The 22007-nt window shown below is 34.5% G+C and overlaps 1 protein-coding gene across 1 annotated transcript in view; it reads right to left on the reverse strand.

Moving 5' to 3' along the window:
* Positions 1–14636, reverse strand: part of LOC105218958 (protein Skeletor, isoforms B/C) — a 74997-nt gene extending 60361 nt beyond the window's left edge. The window contains exon 1 of the mRNA XM_011194851.3: positions 12074–14636. Within this exon, the coding sequence (XP_011193153.2) occupies positions 12074–12308 (235 nt within the window). The 5' untranslated portion in view covers positions 12309–14636. The remainder of the gene's footprint in view (positions 1–12073) is intronic.
* Positions 14637–22007: the final 7371 nt, after the last annotated feature.

The raw sequence follows: 22007 nt of genomic DNA on the forward strand, positions 1-22007 counted from the left end.
CGTCTTGCAAGTCATTCCCTTCGCATGGCAATCGCATGCCAAAGAGTCGAGCGCTCGCAGCTACTTCCTGAACAAAATTTCAAAACCCCCCAAGTACACGCTTGAGAGTCGAGTACGGAGCGTGTGTAGCGACTTGAAGAGCAAAAATTAGAAATATATAATACAAGTTCCCACTAGGCCGTCGAACTCTGAGCGTTCCCAATGCCTTCATAATCAGAGAGAAAGACAACGGACACCAAAGACTAGAGGTCGTATTGTAGTTTTAGCTCATTGCAAATAAAATATAATTTCATGTTCGAATATTCCTCATTTTACTTTTTATACTCTCGCAACAAATGTTGCTAAAGAGAGTATTATAGTTTTGTTCACATAACGGTTGTTTGTAACACCCAAAACTAAACGAGTTAGATATACGGTTATATATACCAAAGTGATCAGGGTGAAGAGTGGAGTTCAAATCCGAATGTCTGTCTGTCCGTCCGTCCGTCTGTGCAAGCTGTAACTTGAGTAAAAATTAAGATATCTTGATGAAACTTGGCAGACTTATTTCTTGGTACCATAGGAATTTGCTTTCGAAAATAAGCAAAATCGAACCACTGCCACGCCCACAAAATGGCGAAAATCGAAAACACATAAAGTACCATAACTAATCCATAAATAAAGCTATGGAAATAAAATTTGGTATGAAGGATCGCACTATGAAGGGGCATATTTGGATGTATTTTTTGGGGAAGTGGGCGTGGCCCCGCCTTCTACTAAGATTTTTGTACATATCTCGCAAACCAATAGAGCTATATAAACCACTTTCTGCAGTCGTTTTTTTTAGCCACTTCCTAATACAGTCCAAAAATGAAAGAAATCGGATAATAACCACGCCCACCTCCCATTTAAAAGTTAGGATGAAAATTACTAAAAGTGCGTTAACTCACTAACGAAAAACGTCAAAAACACCAAATTTTACATAAGAAATGGCAGATGGAAGCTACACTGAGATTTTTTTACAAAATGAAAAATGGGCGTGGCATCGCCCACTTATGGGTCAAAAACCATACCTCAGGAACTACTCGACTGATTTCAATGAAACTTGGTTTGTGATAGTTTCCATACATCCCAATGATATGTTGTGAAAATAGGCCAAATCGCTTCACAACCACACCTACTTCCTATATACCAGAACTTTGAAGACAATATGAGTCGTTTACTTTACAATATACAAAGTAAGTACTAGTGAAGATATCGGTGCAGAACTTTGCACAAATACTATGTTAATAGTGTGGCAGCCCCATTCTAAAAATCGCCGAAATCGGACCATAGGTTTTTAAGGCCCCATATATCGATCACGAGGGCCTCGGTGCTTCTAACCTATATATGACGAATATGTGGGTCATATTGTGTATTATTAATATAGATAAAGTTAAATAAATAAATTGCGAGAGTATAAAATGTTCGGTTACACCCGAACTTAGCCCTTCTTTACTTGTTTTTAAATGAACCCACTCAAGAAACGGGAAAGTACATACATATGGATGGGAGAGTGTGTATAAAAGTGTAAAAACCCGTGCGAAGCCGGAGCGATCTGCTAGTTTAATATAAACATGCAACTTCAGTATTTATTTTTTGCCTCCAACACTTAACAAATTGAAGAATTGTTCCATACCAGGGTAAGCTAAGAACATGCATAAGGATATCTTTAACTTAAATTAAAGATTTACATTCGCCATATTCTTAGATTCTTAGTTCTTTTGAGTTTTATCCAATATAAAATTATTCAGATTTTATCCCAGAATCCTGATTTGGTCATATGAAACCTCTAATAAACAGGTTCAAATACAGTTGGACTTCGATAACTCGAACTATTGAATTGGCAATTGAAGTCATAATTCATACAGATTACCTTCTGTTACTCGGAAGTCTCTCTAACTCGAAGTTTTTTTGTGGATTATGGTGATTCGAGTTCGAGAAGTTCCACTGTATAAAGTTTAAAATTAAAAAAAAAAAATAATTATTACAATAGTTCTATTATTTAGCAATCTTCAAAGATATTGGATATTTGTTTGCATAGTTTAATGAGCAAAATATAGTACATAATCTATCTGTTGCAGATTCACCATACCGACTAAGAACACTTTCTAACCTTTATCTAAGAGCATTTTAAGTTATGATTTATTGGAAATAACTTAAAGAAGAAGTTTTTCGATTGTTTGGAAACTCTAAGAACTTCAAAAATCACATTTATATATGTGTAATACCACTTACTCTTTGATTTGTAAGTAAAGTTGTGTTCCTTATGGTAGATTACTACGAATAGCAAGATTTTCAATTTAAATTTCTGACTAAGCCCACATTATGTTTGTCTTCGCAATTTCGGACAATTTTTCAAAAAAAATCTGTAATGCACGCTTTGAGGCCCACAACCAGTTATCTTACTACGAAATCTAACACAATTTTGAAACTTTGTACGGACCCCTTTTCTAACGAATTTTGAAAACAAGACACTCCAAATACGTAGAAATAATGTTGGACTTACGAAATCTTTACTTGTCTCATTAAAGCACAGTCCACAAAAATCGTACTATGAGTGTAGAGAAATGTACAAATCTACATTTAGTTATCTGATGTAAGCTTGTAATGCCTTGAGACGCTTTACGCATTTAATTAGTCATTGCGCAGTCGCAGCCGCTAGCACTGGCAAACAGTCGCAAACACTAAGCCACAGCACTTAAGTTAGTCCCTCGACTAGTTGGTGCAATTGAACCGACTCGGGTGACTTAATGACTATGCGACTGACCGTGCCAACGACTAACCGACTTTAGTGCGCAAGCGCAGACACTTTCATTCACGTTGCATACCAATTCGAATGGCACTCGTGCGCTTTCGGTTTGTGTTGCATATTGCAAATGTTGTTGTTACTGTTACGGTTTTCGCAGAAAACGTGCCGCTGCCCAGCCGAGCTTAGTGCAACGGTACCTAAATTCATAGCATTACAAAATAAAGTAACACATATCTACAGAAGTGCATATATAGTATATGTATATGTGTGTATATGTGTTTATATATGCGTAGCATGGCGCTGGGCACGACGAACGTGTTCGCATTTATGGGCCAAGTTAATCAACTTTTCAATTGGGCACAATGTAGACAAAACTACATGCTGTACCTATGTACAAAACTACCACTATACATATGTATATACATATATATGTGCATAGTTATATAAGACTGCATAAATAAATGCATGGCGCTGTAGCCACTGCGGTTTTATCTGTGGCTTTAACGCTCGCTGTGCGACTGGCTTGTTGACTTCACAACGTTCGACCATTGTTCGTGCGTTTGCATTTAGCCACTGTTGGGCATTGTCAGTAAGCCCTACTTTAAAGCCTAAATATACACATAAATTTGTACTTGCCAGCATAAGCTCTTGCCACACGTCCCCTGCAGTACAAGTGTCGAGCGAAATTATTTGTACAGCGGAACACAATGGCATTGCGTACGTAGCGCTGTCGCTGTCGAAATCATAGACAATTTCCAGTTCAGCCGAATTCACACGCCGCCAAAACAATAAAATCTCTGCTGATTATTGCAAAATCACAAAATCGACTGGCAATTGGCCAACACCACTTGCTTTGTGTATGTTCACAACTGAATTTGTCGATCGGAACGCCATTCTGTATACAATACGGATTAACGCATTTGTGTACTTCTATTTGACTGTATAACAACAATGCATGGACATATTGACAAATCTACATATGTGTGTATATATATATATTCGGAATTATATCAGTTAAAGCGTAGACACCAGACGGAATAATTTTATGTTTATGGCAGCTAATTTTAGAAAAATTTAAAACTGGTTTATAACATATAAACTAAGATTAATCGGTAATTTCATTGTCGATAAATATGAAAATTTTGATTTCGATATTATCGAAATTTGATATTCATTTCATAAAAATCGATTTGTTAATATTTATAAAAATTTAAATACTCAATTTACTTTGATAGGTGGTTTAGGTAACTAATAGTATGTTTACATATAACGAGATTATCTCCATTTACGAGCTTAACTCGATAATCTGTAATTAAGCAACGAGATTTACCACACAAAATTCCGCCCTTGATAATCCGAGATTATAAAATTATCTCGATTTATACAATAAGATTTTCAGTGTTATTCCTAATTTTATCGATAATTTTACGAAGAAGAGAGGAAATGTCAAATGACAATGTAAGCAAAAAATGGCCGAGGAGGATGGAGCAAGGGAATGAGGTGTAATACAACAACAAATACAACACATTTGACTGATATTTTAAACTGATATTAGGTCTACAACTTTGCTTCCGCCGTTTTACAATAGATGTCTCTACGGTCAAGCACTGGTCGATTAAATCGTTTTATATCGGCCTTGGACATTTGTGTCAACATTAACCCTACAAAATATTTGTAGAGATCTGTTTGCATCCCCAACTTATTCTCAACTGTCAAAATGTCACTTTTTAAGCCGAATTCTCGACATTTGCACAGAATACGCTTGCTGTCAGAAAGACGATCAAAAGTAGTAGCTAGCGGCGGCCAATATTTTGAATAACATTTTTGTAACCGTTTTTATACGAAAAAAGCCATAAATTTACAAAAAACGGCGGAAGCAAAGTCGTAGACCTAGTTGATTATTGAATGAGCTTAGAACGAGATTATTTTCATATGTAAATATACTATAGGCTGAAAAATAGATCGATTAATTTTCGAACGATATTTTCATGTAGATATTTATTAACAGTTGCTTAAATTAAACGATCGATCTTTATTTTTGATTTGCTCATCCCTACGTATGCGTTTCAGACTCAAATGAGTCAATTAATTGAACTAATTTTTTAATTGATTAAATTAAGGATCTACTTAAAAAGTATCGGGACGATATTTTTGTCAATTTTCGAAAGTCTTGGATACGATATTTGCTCTCTCATTAAGAAGAGAGGACTGCAGTTAGAAAATAATATCTGTTGTACTAAGATAAGTATTCGTCTACTCAATCTGAGAATGAGTAGATGGTATAAAATATATATAGTATTTGGGAATTTTCTAACATAAAATAAATCTCACTAGCACAAGGTGGGAAAACAAATGCTGACATATACAAGATGCTAAAATTTTCCTGACTGAGTAAACATCTTCAAATTATTATTATTGTTATTATTAAACCCAAACGATTACCCTCCTCCCGCATACGAGCGGAATTTGCCGAGTTTAGAAAGGCAAGAGATTTTTAAGCGTCCGGTTCTCAAACTGCTCAGCTACAGAAAGAAACATTTCAACAGCTGAGATTTAAAAATTTATAAAAACAAAAAGTTAAAAATTTCTGAATATTACTTATTAAGAGAAGACAAAATATTTTTTTTGTTGCTAAAGATTGAGTCAGATGGATCAAATGTGCTGGAATGAGAATTAAAATCCTGACATATTCGGCGGACTGGTTCGTTTAACTGAAAATTTGTTCTAGAAGATTTTAGAAGTAATGGTCTAAGCTGCCGAGATGAACGATTAAACTTAATATCAGACAAAAGGAATGAACTACAAACTAAACCATTCAGAAGTTTTACTAGGAATATTATACCTAGGATTTCTCTGCGACTAGTGAATGTGGGAAGATTTATAAGTTTTAAACGTCTAGTCTACGGGGGAAGATTCAATCTTGAATCCCAATGTAAGTGGCCTAAAGCAAAAAGTAAAAATTGTTGTATCTCCCACGTTTTGAAACAAAACCTAAACGTTGAGGAAAAAAAAGCTAGTACGTATGGAACAACCCTTTAGAAACCAAAAATACGGGACCAAAGGGGTTTAAAAGTGTTTTTTATACAGAAATTGCAAATCAAGCTGATTAAATGCAAATTAAGGACTCACATTACAGCTCTTCACGCCAAACAGTGTTGTCTGTGTTAAAAAGAAAGCCTTTACAGTATGAAATTTTTAACCTAATTACTTATTATTAATTATTTAACAAAAAACATAATCTTTAATTAATTAACATTTGCGAATCATTAAAACTCATTGAAGCTCCTGTAATTAAATATTTCAAACGGAAATTTTCAATTTAGCCGCCTCATTTATAAATCAGTTTCGCATTCAACCAGTTTACACGAATAAACCATTATATGAGCATATATTTGTGTATACATATATGTATATATGTAATTTATGCACGATATTTTAGAAAGTATATATTTGTAAGAATACACTCTTGTTATTAATACATACATGCATATATACATGCTAAATGGCTCGGCTGGTCGATTACATGAACTGAATTCGTGTCAAGCCAGTACAAAATAAGCTCAAAACACTTTTTAGGCTAATAACCTCACATAATGAAAAAAAAGAGCAAAGACAAAGTAGTCAACAAAAGCACAAAACCAACAACAATGGTTCGATTTTATGTAAGCATGTTTGTGATGATGGCTAATTTAGATAACCAGCTGGCTATGGTAGGCTTAAATTGATACAAATTCGAAAAGAATTACACAAACAAGAATAGTTAACAGAAAACTTGTGGCTTACCGGGCATTAGCTACATATATGTTTTTGAATGTATGTGCTTTTGACAAATATACATTTTTTATGTTAATAACAGTAGAACTTTCTTTAATATATGTTGAGAGATCTCGACGGTAATAATTAATATATGAGTTTGTTTTAAATACAGTAAAAGCTCCTTAGTCGCGCTTCTTTTATTCGCGTTTTCACTATTCGCGGATTAAAAAAATTATACCCAGTTTCTATATTCGCGACTTTATTAAAAAAAAAAAATTACAAAATTCTTCAAACCATTGCCTCAGCCTTAAGATAATTAGTTAAAATGTTCAAAAACTTCAATTAAATCATTTTTTTTATATACCTAGGAACATATCCCCTATAATCCCATATAAATTACCATCCCGTATTCACGGTTTCTGTATTCGCGGCATATTTATGGAACTGTACTTCAATTACTAGAGTTAAACGAGTATATGTAGTATGTATGAAAAAGGTTAGAAACTCTTAAGAGAACCAATAGATTAATGGAAATTATAGTTACTTTTCGGACCTTACAGATATGTAACTCTCTGAAGGTTAAGCCATTTTTTCGTTAAACTTTATCAGGGTCTACATTTTATACAGGCATCATCAATTATACTTCACTGAGATCTAAACATATTCTAAGATACAATTTTTTTAAATAATTTTTGAATTTTTGAACTTCCCCACTTCTCAACCGTGCCCTTCATTAAAGCGCATTGCCTCAAAGTATTCGGATTCCGTCTCGTTGTTATCACTGGGCGATCTTGGGTTTTAAATTGACATTTGTTGTTTTAAGTTGAGATCGGTTATGTTTACTTGGAGTTATAAGACACATCATGAACATTTATATAATATATGAAAAGCTCAAAAGTTAGGAAGGAATCTATCGGCAGAAAAATTGCGAAAATCTACGAAGCAATGCCAAAAGCTTATAAGGAGAGGAGTGAGAAAGCTGGAACAGTTAAAACGAATAATAAAAAAGAAAGCTCTACCATATCATTATCCTCAAAAGGAAGGTATGTTAGCTCTTGTAGTTAGAGAGAGAGCCAATTGTGACATTTCTCACATTTGACATTCGGCATTGTCGTGGTAAAGAAGTTATAGAAGTACAAGGGATTGCTGGGGATCTCTGTATCTAAGTTCTAATAATTTGTTGTACAAATATAATTTTGTTATTGCGTAGAGCCGTCTACATAGAAAATTACTAACTTATTCTACAGTGTTTGATTGCATATAAAACCAGATGTTTCGTGTGAATCGCAAGTACTGATTATTTTTCTCAAGAAATTTCTAATAATTTAAAGCATTGCGAAGCTATTTTGAGGCAATCATGCCACCTGCTTGATCTTATCTAGAAATTTACAGAAAATTACTTTAATTCGCAAATAAACAAAATACATATCTACATATATATATATGTGTGTATAATATATATGAGCGTATCAGAGAATCGTATGGATCGGCGATTGCCATTAAAATCTGTATGGGATCATTGAACTAGAAATCCGGATCAGTGAATATAAACTGAAAGCATTATGAAAATATCAGCAACGATAGTTAACTTTTCAGCATTTTTATTTACAAAAACAACAAACAAACAACAAAGACCAGATATCCAACTAGAAATATTCGAAAATAGCTATTCGCTATTTCGTTGATTAATGACGGCGATTAGGCGCTTACATATGTACTTCGTTTGTAGAGTTTGTGTTTGTTGATGTTCGTGAGCTTAAGGAATCAACTAATCACTTTTTGTAATGATTACTAATGAGATAAAATAAAATTCTTAAAATTTTGGAAAGTCCAGGGAAGGAATAAAACATTGGCTATTTTAGCTTTTATAAGATTTTTAAATATCATAGAAATATATATTTTTTTATTTATATGGTGTTAAGGTGTGTCTAAGAACAAAAACTTTTTATAAGATTGATTAGTAGTGGAAAATAATTTATAGTCTTTTAGACAAAACAAGAAAAAACGTTAACTTCGGCTGTACCGAAGCTAATATACCCTTCACGGGTGCATTTCTTTTAGTAACTATGTGTTTAAGCAAGTCCAAAGACGTTAGAAAAAGTAAGTAAAAAAAAGAAAACATTTTACTAATTATTTTTAGCCGGGTTGTTTGCTAGAAACATTAAGGTTATTTAATAAAGAAAATAGATCCATGTAAAATTTCGTGAAGATACCACGTCAAATGCGAAAATTTTCCATACAAGCCATTGATTCCGATCGTTCGGTTTGTATGGCAGCTATATGCTATAGTGAACCGATCTGAACAATTTTTTCGGAGATTAAATTATTTCTATGAGCAATAACTCACACCAAATTTCGTGAAGATATGTAGTAAAATGCGGAAGTTTTCCATACAAGCCCTTGATTCCGATCATTCAGTTTGTATGGCAGCTATATGATATAGTGGTCCGATATCGGCAGTTCCAACAAATGAGCAGCTTCTTAAAGAGAAAATAACATCTGCAAAATTTCAAAACGATATCTTAAAAACTGAGGGACTAGTTCGTATATATACAGACAGACAGACAGACAGACAGACAGACGGACATGGCTAAATCGACTCAGTTCAACATAGTGATCATTTATATATATACTTTATAGGGCCTCCGACGCTTCCTTCTGGGTCTTACAAACTTCGTGACAAACTTAATATACCCTGTTCAGGGTATAAAAATTCAATAAGGAATAACCTTACATTACAGGTTTAATAATATTTCATTTGATTTTATAAGATCACCCTAATATTGTGATATTTGTAATTGCAATCTCACAATGTCGTCGCATTTTCTAAGAAAAACAACATTTAATTTTAAACAATGTCAGCACGCCAGATGGCAATCTATGTCAAATATTTTCCGTTTCACTTTTTTAGATTGTATTAATTAACTGTTTTTTTATTTGTGGCACCTGCAACAACCATGACTCTGTTCAGTCATACGTGTATAGTGCGGTGTACCCTTGCAATTAACGGTTAACTAAAAAAATCATTGCCGGTATTGACTGACAGGCGGATGCTGTTGACAGACTTTTTGGGTCGTTCGCGCGCCAATAAGCACTTACTTTCAAATTAAGACTTGAACGCGAGATATTTGTGACTATATCTGTTCGAATGTAAAATTTATTTAAGCGATCGTGAATGCATTTATTTGTATATAGAAGTGCTAATATGCAAAATAAATATGCAGTATCTTCAACATTTATTGCCTCAAGTTTGTTGATGTCTGCATCTTATGCCGCCTTACTCATTTAAATGCTTCACAAAAAAGACACCGAATAGTTGGCAAAGTAAAGTACAATTCATGGTTGTTGATTTCATATTTAGCACTCCCTTGAGGTATTTTACTGAGGAAATCTCAATTGAAGATATGTCATTGCTTGCAAATTTGCACAATAAATATTTGTTTTGCAAAAAAATAATATATAATAAATAATATATAATGAACACTTTAAGAAGATCGCTTAGATCGCATAGCAAAGATCGTAAGTTTCTGAAGTATGAATCTTCCGAATATTTTGATTTATTAATAATACTTATGGGTTTACCACAAAATAAGAAATCTGGCTAATTACACTGTACCGCAACTTGACTTTTTTTCTGGATATTAGACTAAACTAATTTTTGCCGGGAGATTGAGACATGAGTAAAAAAGTGCATTCTCCGCTTTTCGAAGTTAAGGGGTGGTCTGGGTTTCAGCGCAAAAAAACACTTTTTTGGTGATTTTTTATCTCAAATATCGATTAAGCAATTTTATTCAAACCTTCTATACATTATTGAGCATAGTTTTGACTATGTTCTGTAAAGTTTTCATGCAAAAATATTAAACCATTAGCCCGTGACAGAGCTTCCCCTAGGACGTCTTGAAAAAAAAAAAAAAACAATTTGCGGTGTTCACTGTAACTCGGCCGGAAATTATCCGAAAATGAAAAACCATACAAATTTAGTTAAATTTTAAACAAATCTTCCCACCAACGTTCTCTGATTATTATTTTTTTTATTTAAAATTTTTTGGCGGCCATCTAAAGTGTGAACCGTTATTTTCGACTAAAATGTCCGCCATTTTCAGGGTGGGAAACACCCTTAATGTTAAAAAAAAATGTTTTTCTTAACGTAGGGGGAGGTATTTTATGTGAAGAAAATGTGTACCAAGTTTGAAATGAATCGGTCGAGTAGTTTTCAAATAGCAGTGAATACGGACTTCAAAAAAGTAGTTTTGAGAAAAACGCGTTTAAATCCGTAGCTGTTAGAGTTAGAGCGTTAAAGGCCCCGAGACTAATTAAACAATAACTTCATGAATAGTGCTTAGATCGGATTAAAATTTTGAGGACATATTCTTGAAATGTAAAACAATAAGATAAAACAAAAAAAATCGATTTTTCGAAAGTGAAAACCCAACCCCTCCCTTAATGTACGTTTACATATGGAAATAATCTCGTTCTAAGCTCGTATCGTTTACATATAGCCAAATGAGATTATCAATTGTCAAATATGTTGTATTTGTTGTTGTACCTCTTTTCCTCTCTGTCGGCCATTTTTGTTTTCAATCTCGGATTATCAAGAGAGAAATGTTGTATGGTAAATATCGTTTCTGAATTACCGGTTATCGAGTTTATGTCGTAAATGGAGATAATCTCTCCATGTAAACATACTATTAGACTCCAAAATCGTAATACAGAACTTACCTAACTCGAATCACCATAATCCACAAAAAAACTTCGAGTTATGGAAGGTAATTTGTATGAAATTTTACTTCAATTGCCAATTCAAGAGTTCGAGTATGTGAGATCTTTGAGTTATAGAAATTCAAGTTATGAAAGTTCAACTGTATTCGGTTTCGAAGTTCGAAAAAAGTTATTTTTTAAGAATTATTAATAATTACAGAATAAATTTACCAAATTTATTATAAATTTACTTGGACAATCTTCTATCACCATCTCAAGCTATCAACATATCAAGCATTTTTTTATTTCATAATTTTAAACTCGTGCAACGATGAAGATTTGAAACTATCTATAAGGAATATAAGCACTGCCCCGAATCTTCATGTAAACCATTGGATCGAAAATAAGCAATTGAAACCTCCATGTGTAATGAAATCTTCTATTGGACCTAAATCATTCACTTAATGAAATGAACAAAAATTATTTCGAGACTAAAACTCTTTTTGGAAGAGGTTTCACCATGTTACATAATCGTCAGGGTCTCAATAAGGCAACCTACTGCCGACTTAGATGGTGACCTTGACTAAAAGTCAAGCGAATCTCGATCAGTATACATTAGAACGCCACAGCTTCCCCGAATGAATGTGTTAAGGATAAGTTCAAAGGAATCTTACTCCCTGCAATTTCTACACTTTCGAACTTTTTTTATATGAAATATTTTCAACACATGGTGTTTGAAGAATTTGTCATGATATATCAATACCCTACGCATTAATAATCCTCCCACTTCTGTTACTCAATAATTACATAATTTATATTAATAATAATAAGAAATCAATTTCGACTTACCATTTTGTACGAGGCAGCTGAGCAGGACGACAAAACCGATGAGTATGCAGGCCAACGGCCTGTGCAGCATGCTGTAGGTGGAGGAGACAGCTGTGGGCGCTGCAATTCGGCGGCGATTCTCACTCAGCGCACTTGTTCTTGTATTTGTATGCATACTTTCTGCTGCCACGGTTGTGCACATTCCCTGACGAAGCGATTTGTACGCGTGAGTGCGCGCTATATAGTCGTGCGACATTTTTGGATTGTTGTTGTTTTAGTAGGCGCGGCGTAACGCGTTATGGACACTGCGACGAACAAAAAACGCGCGGCGAGCGTTGAAAGGAAAATCAAATAAGTAGTCGAGCTGATAATGCAACGAAATATTATTCAATGCGTGTAAATAGGTGTAACGGTCACTAGGAGTTAGAATCAGTGGGCGAATCTTGTTTTGAGGCGCTCGCGTTGGGTTATGAAATGCGGCGCCTTGAAAAAAATGCGCTTCGTTTAAGCGTTCGGCGTGTAATTTTTTTTAATTACAAGCTGTAGTTGTTTTTGTTGCTATTGCTGTTGCTGCTTCTTCTTCGTTTCGCCAACTAGCAATGGCGTGGATAATAATGATGGCGGCTACTTTGTATTCATTGATTTGTTGCCTCCAACAGTTTTTTATTGCTTTTGTTCTTTGCTGTTGTTTTTGTTGTTGTTGTAATATAGTAATAGTAAATGTTTATTTGCTTTCGAACGAACGCACACATGCAAGGCGGAAAAAGTTTCACAATCGCACACACACACAGAGAGATTCACAGGCGAATGCGCCTATAAGCTTACAAATACACGCGCACCGAGCAGTGAACGATTGTAGACGAGTGTGCTTTTTGGCTGTTTCTGACTTTTTTATAGCTGCACGTGTATTGATGTGAGCGTCCTTTTACTTCAACGCGCCTACAACTATGCTACGCATTTATACACAGCGCGCTCTACAAATGTATTTATATACTTTGTTGTTGTTGTAAATGACAAATGTTGCACGATTGTTGTTATTGTTGTTGTTGCGTTTCGGACCAATCTTTCTGCTGTTTTGCTATTATATTGTGATTATGTTTGTGCTTTTTTCGGACATAAGCGTTATGTATTTGCTGGTGTATATACTTATTTATATATATATATTTGTTATATATACACTCTTCCGTTATTTAGTCACTGTTGAATTTTATTCGCAGCAACCGTCTCTATTTTGTTTGTAATTTTGGCTACTGCCTTGCTTTTCTTGTTGTTAATGTTTGTTTTTGTTACTGTTATTGTCACTGCAGCCAACGCTAAGCGCTATTCGGCCCGCACAACTTTACAAAATGGCGCATATGCATGCAGCAATTGTATAATCCTTGAAGTGAATTTCGGAGTATTGGAGAATTGTTTGCAGAATTTCACTAATTTTAACAAATATTTTTTTTTATATTTTTTTGGAGAGTTATTGCACATTAAATTATTTTCAATTTTATTTGCTTCAAACTCTATAATTTTTTGCTACTTATGTAGTATATATATATATTTTTAATATTTTAGATATATTTTTTTGTATATTAATAACATTAATAATTTTTAATTATTTTATTTTTTTAATTTAAAAGTTTTTTTACTTGAATACTTTCTGCTTATATGCAAACGCAAAATTATTGTCGTCGTTGCTACTAAGGTTATTACTTAAATGATTTTTATGCAAAATTTAGGCTTGTACAGAATTATTGTCGCCGTTTACTAATTTTCAAAAAAAAAATGTTTTTGTTTACAATTGAATTATTTATATTACATGTAGAATTTTATTAAATATTTTTCGTAGTTAAAATTTTTCAAATAAGTTTTTTACATTTTTTCGTAGTTTTATATATAATTTTTTATTTCTTTATTTTATGTATATTTTCTTTGAATTTTTTTCTTGAAATTTTATTGTTTTCTGCAAAATTTTTATTTCGTATTTTTTATTTTTTATTTTTTGTTTTTTGGTTTTCTTTTTATTTTTATTTTTATATCATTCAACACTCACTCAAATATTTTGCATTATTTTAAGTATATTTTCACTTTTATTTTAAACTTATTTACTCCATCGCTTTTTTGTATTCCTTGCTCCCGAATGCTTTAAACCAAAATTTTCAACAAAAACTTAAAAAAATGTATTTACCAAACGCGAATGATCACTCCATTTTGTTGCTCGTCATTGATTTTTTCACAAAATTTTTTTTCCAAACACTATCGCCAGCGTTCAGATTTTCTTCAACTCTATTTTTCAATCAATTCTGCAGCATTTTTACACGCACTCGATGGCTGCTTTGAATGGAGAAAAAAATCAAAAATATTATGATTTTCCAGCTTTTTTCGTTTAATTTGCTGTTGTTTGCTTTTCTTTTTTTAAATCGCTCACTATTTTTGTATATGTATACACAGACGCACACACACAGGGGCGCTCACAGGCAAATGAAAAAGGAAACACAAAAATTTTCAATTAGCAAAACGTCTGTTGCGACGCCAAAGCATACGCCGCGATATCCAATACGCTCGTCAGGGAATTCGGTCTCGGACTGAATGCCGTAATTCCAACACACCATACAAAATGTCGTTGGAGTCAAAGCTGGCGCTGTCACTCGCGATGTCGCTGTTGCTGCTGTTGCTTAAGCTGCGGCTGTTGCTGCTCTCTGCATTGTCATTACCAGTTAGCGGTGAGCTTACACTACATTTTCAATAACAACAACAACTCGTCAAGCTCACCACAAGCGCCAGTGGGCCTCCCACAGCTGGCGCACGCAGGCAGCGCTGCGCTGTAGCTCTGCTTGTTGGCGCTTTTTTGCTGTCGCCACCAGGCGAGTGTGGTGAGTTCAGCGCTGAGCTCCAAACTGTAAAAGCTCCAACGCGCTGTGTATGCCCTTCCAGCAAGAAATAAAAGAAAATAACAGGAAAATATAAAAAACAACAACAATAATAAATTCACATAGTACAAAAAGTCGTTAGCTCCAAAACAAAGCGGGCAGCAGAGTTTTAGCGTAGAGCTGCAGAAAAAAACTACAAATAAACTTAATCGTGCAACCTGCTAATGCTGCTGGTGTGGCCGGTTTTTTTGTTTTTGTAGCTCTTCTATTTTTGACTGCTATTTCCGTGGTTATTACATATTTTGTTGGTTGCCGAAAAACCAAAACAAAAAGGTAAATAAAAAACAAGTAAGGAAGGGCTATGTTCGGGTGCAAACGAACATTTTATACCCTCGTAATTTATTGATATAATTTGATTAAGATAAGACACCGGTATTTAGTCCTCAGCGCCCATTTTAAAGTCCATTAAACTGAGAAAGACGTGTATTTGCGCTAGGGAAGGTAAGAAGTTGGGCAGTAGGTGCGGTTGTGCTCTGATTTTTTCCATTTTTATTTTGTCTAAGGGCTTGCGTTCCAAATGTTATCCACCCAAAGCTGTTTTGAGTATATAGTGTTAAGCCCATGGACAAATTATTTATCTGAACCATATATAAAGATATGACTTGATTCCAATTTAGATGTATGTATGTTATTGGCGTTCAACCGTTTAGCCGGTTATAGCCGAATCGATGAGAGCGCGCCACTCTTCTCTTTCCTTCGCAGTTCGGCGCCTTTTGGAGATTCCAAGTGTAACCAGGTAGCTCTCCACCAGGTCCCTCCAACGGAGTGGAGGCCTTCCCCTTCCTCGGCTTCCTCCGGCGACTGCATCGAACACTTTCAGGGCTGGAGTGTTTTCGTCCATTCGGACAACATGACCTAGCCAGCGTAGCCGCTGTCTTTTAATTCGCTGAACTATGTCAATGTCGTCATATAACTCGTACAGCTCATCGTTCCATCGTCTGCGGTATTCGCCGTTGCCAATGTTCAGAGGATCATAAATCTTACGCAAAACCTTTCTCTCGAAAACCCCAAGAGTCGTCTCATCTGATGTTGACATCGTCCAAGCTTCTGCACCATAAAGCAGGACGGGAATGATAAGCGACTTGTAGAGTTTGATTTTGGTTCGCCGAAAGAGGACTTTACTTTTCAATTGCCTACTCAGTCCAAAGTAGCACCTGTTGGCAAGAGTGATTCTGCGCTGGATTTCGAGGCTGACATTGTTGGTGTTGTTGATACTTGTTCCCAGGTATACGAAATTATCTACAACTTCGAAGTTATGACTGTCAACAGTGACGTGGGAGCCAAGACGCGAGTGCGCCGACTGTTTGTTTGATGACAGGAGATATTTCGCCTTGTCCTCATTCACCTCCAGACCCATTCGCGGCGCCTCCTTATCCATGCGGGAAAAAGCAGAACAAACGGCGCTGTTGTTGCTTCCGATGACATCAATATCATCGGCGTACGCCAGGAGCTGTACACTCTTATAGAAGAGTGTATCTTCTCTATTTAGCTCTGCAGCTCGTATTATTTTGTCCAACATTAAGTTAATGAAGTCGCACGATAATGAGTGACCTTGTCTGAAACCTCGTTTGGTATCGAACGGCTCGGAGAGGTCCTTCCCAATCATGGCGGAGCTTTTGGTTTTGCTCAACGACAATTTACACAGCCGTATTAGTTTTGCGGGGATACCAAATTCAGACATCGCGGCATAAAGGCAGCTCCTATTCGTGCTGTCGAAAGCAGCTTTAAAATCGACAAAAAGGTGGTGTGTGTCGATCCTATTTTCACGGGTATTCTCCAAGATTTGGCGCATGGTGAATATCTGATTATTTCAAACATTCGTTTGAATTATCGCTATCACATCAGTTTGGCTCGTCTTTCGGATTCATACATCGTTTTTTTGAAGTTTGTTCGATAGAAAAATTCGAAATGAAAGAATGGAATGTTGAGAGAAATGCTTTGTTTTGCGTTTTTGCGTTTTTTTTGTTAAAAAAATAACGGGAAATGTTCTTTTTGAGAAAAAAAAAAAACATTTATACATTCGACTATCTTAATATAATTGCCTTCGAAATAGTCTCCATTCGATTTCTCATATGCTGGTAAAATGACGGCTCATTAAGATTATCTTTTTTCTTTGGAAATAGGAAAATGTCACAAGGGGTCATGTCAGGTGAATATGGAGGCTGGGGAATTGGTACAGTATTATTATTTTTGGCCAAGATTTCACGAACAAGCTAACAACTAACCTTAGTGACTGCTACAAAATACAGTTGAAAATGTTATCATACTTCAGGGGGCAATTATGTGGATTAACATAATAAAAAAATTACTATTGGACTATCCGAAACCATTCATTTTTAAATATAATATTACCTCGTATATCAAATATTTTAAAGTTCTGAAGGGTGATTCTTTAAGAGTTATCTGAAATTTTAAATAAAAGTGTTAAACAACTGTTAGTTGAACAAAACTATTGTACTCTATGCAACATGTTGCGTGGATATACGAAAGCGCAAAAGCAACAAATCATAAATGAACAGTAGCCACAGAGGAACAACACATATTTACCAGCATATCTACATATATGGATACCATACATAAATATATCCACATACCATATACCATAAATATGTACTACACACATACATATGTGAAATTATTTGAATGTGTATGTAAAAATATATACATATCTCGGATAATTGTACCGCTGGCATGAGAATAAAAATTATGACCCACCTGGGTCCCCAACTAAAACTTCCCTCTATGTGTACCTACTTATGCATATATGATTTCACTAAATATGCCCTCACAACCCAGCTTGCGTGTGTTTAAAATTAATTTTCGTTTCTAAGCTTTCATCTTATTTTTTGCACCATTTTCTATTTACCTTTCAAATGTTTGGTTTAACTCTTTGTACATTTGATATTCGTTTGTACCGTTTTTGTGGTTCGCTAAAGAGTTTTATTCGCTTCATTCTAGTTATAAATAAAATCTTTTTTCAAATTGTTTTTATTCTCTGTATTATTTATGCAGCTCTGTGAGTTTTAAGCGTTAAGTACATTAGCCTGCGGTACATCGGGTTGGCGTATTTATGGCATTGTATGCATACATGTGCGCATGTGTGAGTGAGTGTGTGTGAAACCACAGTTTTAGCCGGAGAACTACCAAAAAGCTAAGCATAACTACATTGACAGCGCCGTTGACACAAAAGATAAATGAAACTCCAAAAGTTCTAACTGCAGCAAGTTGTTTTAAGATTTAGCTGGTGTTTTTAGCGTTGTTGTAACTTAATGAAGTAATCACTGTTTTAAAAATCCTAACATGTTTTTGCGTTATAACTACCTTCCGAACCATTTTTATATATTTGAAAGCAGAAAATTGCCTAGATTGCCTTGATTTTAATATTTAACATTAGATAAACCATGGTGGTGACCCAACCTAAATGTATGTAAGCGACTTGATTGTCGGTGCAACGCATCCAAGTTTTTACTAATTCAAAATTATCCGCTCATGCAGGCTCGGTGTTACTCTTCTTATCCATTTTATACTAATTTTTTATCCGTAATTTCTTCTCAAACTTAAATTTTTTTGCTATCCACTAAAATATTTAAGGGGACTATATCACTTGATATATGTGGCCGACTCACATTACTAGGGAGAGATAATTAGATATCTTTAAATCTTTGAACAAAACTGCCCATGACTGAATATGGTGCAGAACAAAATGAGATCTATCAGAAACATATGTATATCGTCCACGCCCACTTCGTTTACTTGAAAGTTTAAATGTTTTTGAGTTACATGGTGTATAAAGGTACTTTTCAAAAATGATCTTCCCTGTTTCAGCTTTTTACAAATATGATGAATATATTTGTCCAATGTTCTGCAAAAAGGCCCTTCAAAGGTTCATTAGTCACCGAAATTATTGACAGACTTTGTTTGCCTTTCTACGTTTAACCCTAAGTTAAGTTAGATAAACCCTAGTTAGTTTTTCAACAATCAAATCTCAAGTACAGTACCAACAGATGAGTAACAAAATGTATAGAATTTACTATAACGCAGATAAAAGGCCGAATAACTGTAAAAGTCTAGCAAAAGGTTAAAACTAGTCGGCAGGCTGGTCTTAAGGGGTTAGGGGGGTTTCAAAATTTGAAAATAAAAATAAAAATTATTGTCTTAGTAAATAGGTTAATATGTTTAAAATATTATCTAAAAAATCCAATCAATCCGAGTAACATTCTAAGAGATATATTCTTTGGAAACTCCGTCCATCAGGTCACGTCGGTGCGATGGTAAAACTTTCAACGCGTTTATCTCAAAACCCAATTTTTCAAGTCGGTGGAAACGATTTCACGATAAGTTATGAAGCGATATTGTTCAAATTCACACATCTCTGGAATAACATTAAATTGTTAATGAACGAAGGATTTTTTATTACAGCTATTTTATCGAGCCAATATTTGGCGAAAATTTGACCAAAAAAGTGAGTTTTTTTGTTAAAATTCAAATTTCAATATTTTCTTTTTCTTTTCGTTATTAACTAGATTTATCCATATACTATCGAAATATTTTTGGTTTATTGATTTAAGATTAACCATTCATGAGTTATGATTTACACGGCAAGACCTTTGTTTTTTGGACACGTCATGGGAAATGATGTGCCAAGGGCTGAGATTTCGGAATTTTTAAATAAAAATTTCACAAAATACTGTTTAAATATGTATATGATTGTAAAAATACCCTTGTTTTTAGCTACTGAAACCCACCTAACCCCTTAAGGTAAAGAAACATGCATGGAATAATTGAAACTGCAACTATCCATACTAACTTATATAAATAAAAACTGTAGGACTAGTTTTTCTTTAAAAATCTTTGTTCATCTTGTTGTAGGACTATAAACCTAATCTACAAAGCGAATTTATTATATACTATGGTACTTTAATCAGACTTGTTAGTGATTAACAGATTCACAAATTAAAGTCAATGTTCTACAACAACAACAATTTGTAATTACAATTTACGAATATAAAAAAAAACGTCCATCAATTTAAACACTAATAAAGAAACAGCGGCACATAAGAAACTTCCATTCACTAATCAGAGAAGCGAAAGAAGAGCCTTCAAGCTAACGGGAAATTAGATTCTTGGAAGTTCACCACACTGACAAAAAGCAACACAGGTACACACACACATTCAAGTGTCGAAGGCGCACAATGAATTGCATTGCAGAATTTTTGCATTTTCGTTGGCTTCGCGTCCGCATTTCAATGCATCCGGCATTATTCGGCAAGATTTTACTACGTTTATGAATCGAAGGCTGCAGAATGTGTGTAAAAAGCTTTCATCACATACAGGGTGCCCAGCGCGCAGTAGCACACATACTACATACAGAGATACAGCGCCACCAGCTCCGCCGCCAACAGCCAACCGCAGTGAGAAGTGCAGCCATAAAATCGCGCGTAAGGAGGGGAAAGGCAACAGCATCGAAGAAAGTGGCATTGAGCGCATGTCACAGAGTGCCAATGGACGCCAGCACTGGGGCTGTGGTAAAAGCGTTGGAAAAGAGTGAGTAAGCATACAAACACTCACAAATGTGTACAAATACATATAAATGGAAGTGTTGCTCTGCGCAGGTGTATGCAGAAATGAGTTTGTCTATGTGTGTGTACTTATATATTGCACAAGTACATAAGCACCACTGAAGTGGGCGGACTTTCCACCAGCACTCGACTCGACTTCATGGCGGAAAACGCTCGCCGGCTGAACACAATCGCAAAGTAATCGCTGTGGTGACAGGACGTGCGCAAAGCAGCTGGGCGGCGCAGAGTTGCGGCTGCGATGGACTCTTGGGTGGTTATTTTGGAAAATATGCAAACGGGCATAAGTGTAGCATACCCACAGGCGCTAAATACTGCTAATAAATATTTGCTTGTAATTATAATCTCATATTTTTCTCTTTTTAGGTAAATTTTCAAATAAAAGATCTAGACAACGAAGAATTGTGATAAAATGTTGTTTTTGTTTTGTTTGATGTGTACTTCCAATTGTTGAAAAAAAGTAAAAGTGAGGTTAAGACAAAAAATTAGACAACAAAAAATATAAAAAAAATTGTTATGAAAATTTTAAAACTTTTTTGAGTGTTTGAACCCACCACATTCCCTCGCAGAACTGTTTCGGATTTGGAATAAATGAATTTTCGATATTTCAATGCATATTTTTAATCGAAACAGTGTCTATGCAATTTGATTGTGGTCCTTAATGGTTTAAAAATCAAATTTCAACTTGGTGTTAATATTACAATATTAATTTAAGTTTATTAAATAAATAAATAAAAGAAGTTAAAATAATAAATTTGTTATCTATTTAAATCTTAAATTTTGAATTATCTTGGAATTTTATTATATTGTCAATTTGCCAACATTAACAGTGATTACTTTAGCGGTTAAGATGGAAAAGTAAAATAGAATAGAATTAAAAAGTTAAACAAAAAAACAAAAATGTGACTTAAAAGGGTTAAATTTCGTGAGAAATGCATTTAGAGGTTAACCCTTAACTAGCAGAGGTAACAATAATATAGTTTATGTTGTTTATAAAACTGAGAGTAAATGGGTACGTCATCAAATAAAAATCTAGTTATTCGTCGGATATAGAACCGACAAACCAGGAAAGTTAAATACAATTCTTGTTTCGAATTCACCATCTACCGAAAGCCAAATCAATATTTAGATTTTCGGTCAATAATATAAAACTATGTTTAAATTTAATGAAAGCTAATTTAAATTATAACTAATAGTTTTCATTTCTAAAATAAATAAATTTCTAAAATATCACGAATTGTGATTTCCAAAATTAATTAATAATGCTAATTAGAAACTCTGGCAACTCTATTGTTACATTCTGACTAGCCAGTGAAATACAACAGCACTGTGACATACTCCTTGCTATTTTACTTGTTTGATTCGTTTCGTTTCATGTGTAGAAAATGTAGTCTACTTTTCAGCGTCAAGAAAATAGAAAGTGATTTAAGTAGCGAATTATTGTTTTGTGGTACCTTGGCTTTG

The sequence above is a fragment of the Zeugodacus cucurbitae genome, chromosome 2 (assembly GCF_028554725.1).
Source record: "Zeugodacus cucurbitae isolate PBARC_wt_2022May chromosome 2, idZeuCucr1.2, whole genome shotgun sequence".
Taxonomy (NCBI): domain Eukaryota; kingdom Metazoa; phylum Arthropoda; class Insecta; order Diptera; family Tephritidae; genus Zeugodacus; species Zeugodacus cucurbitae.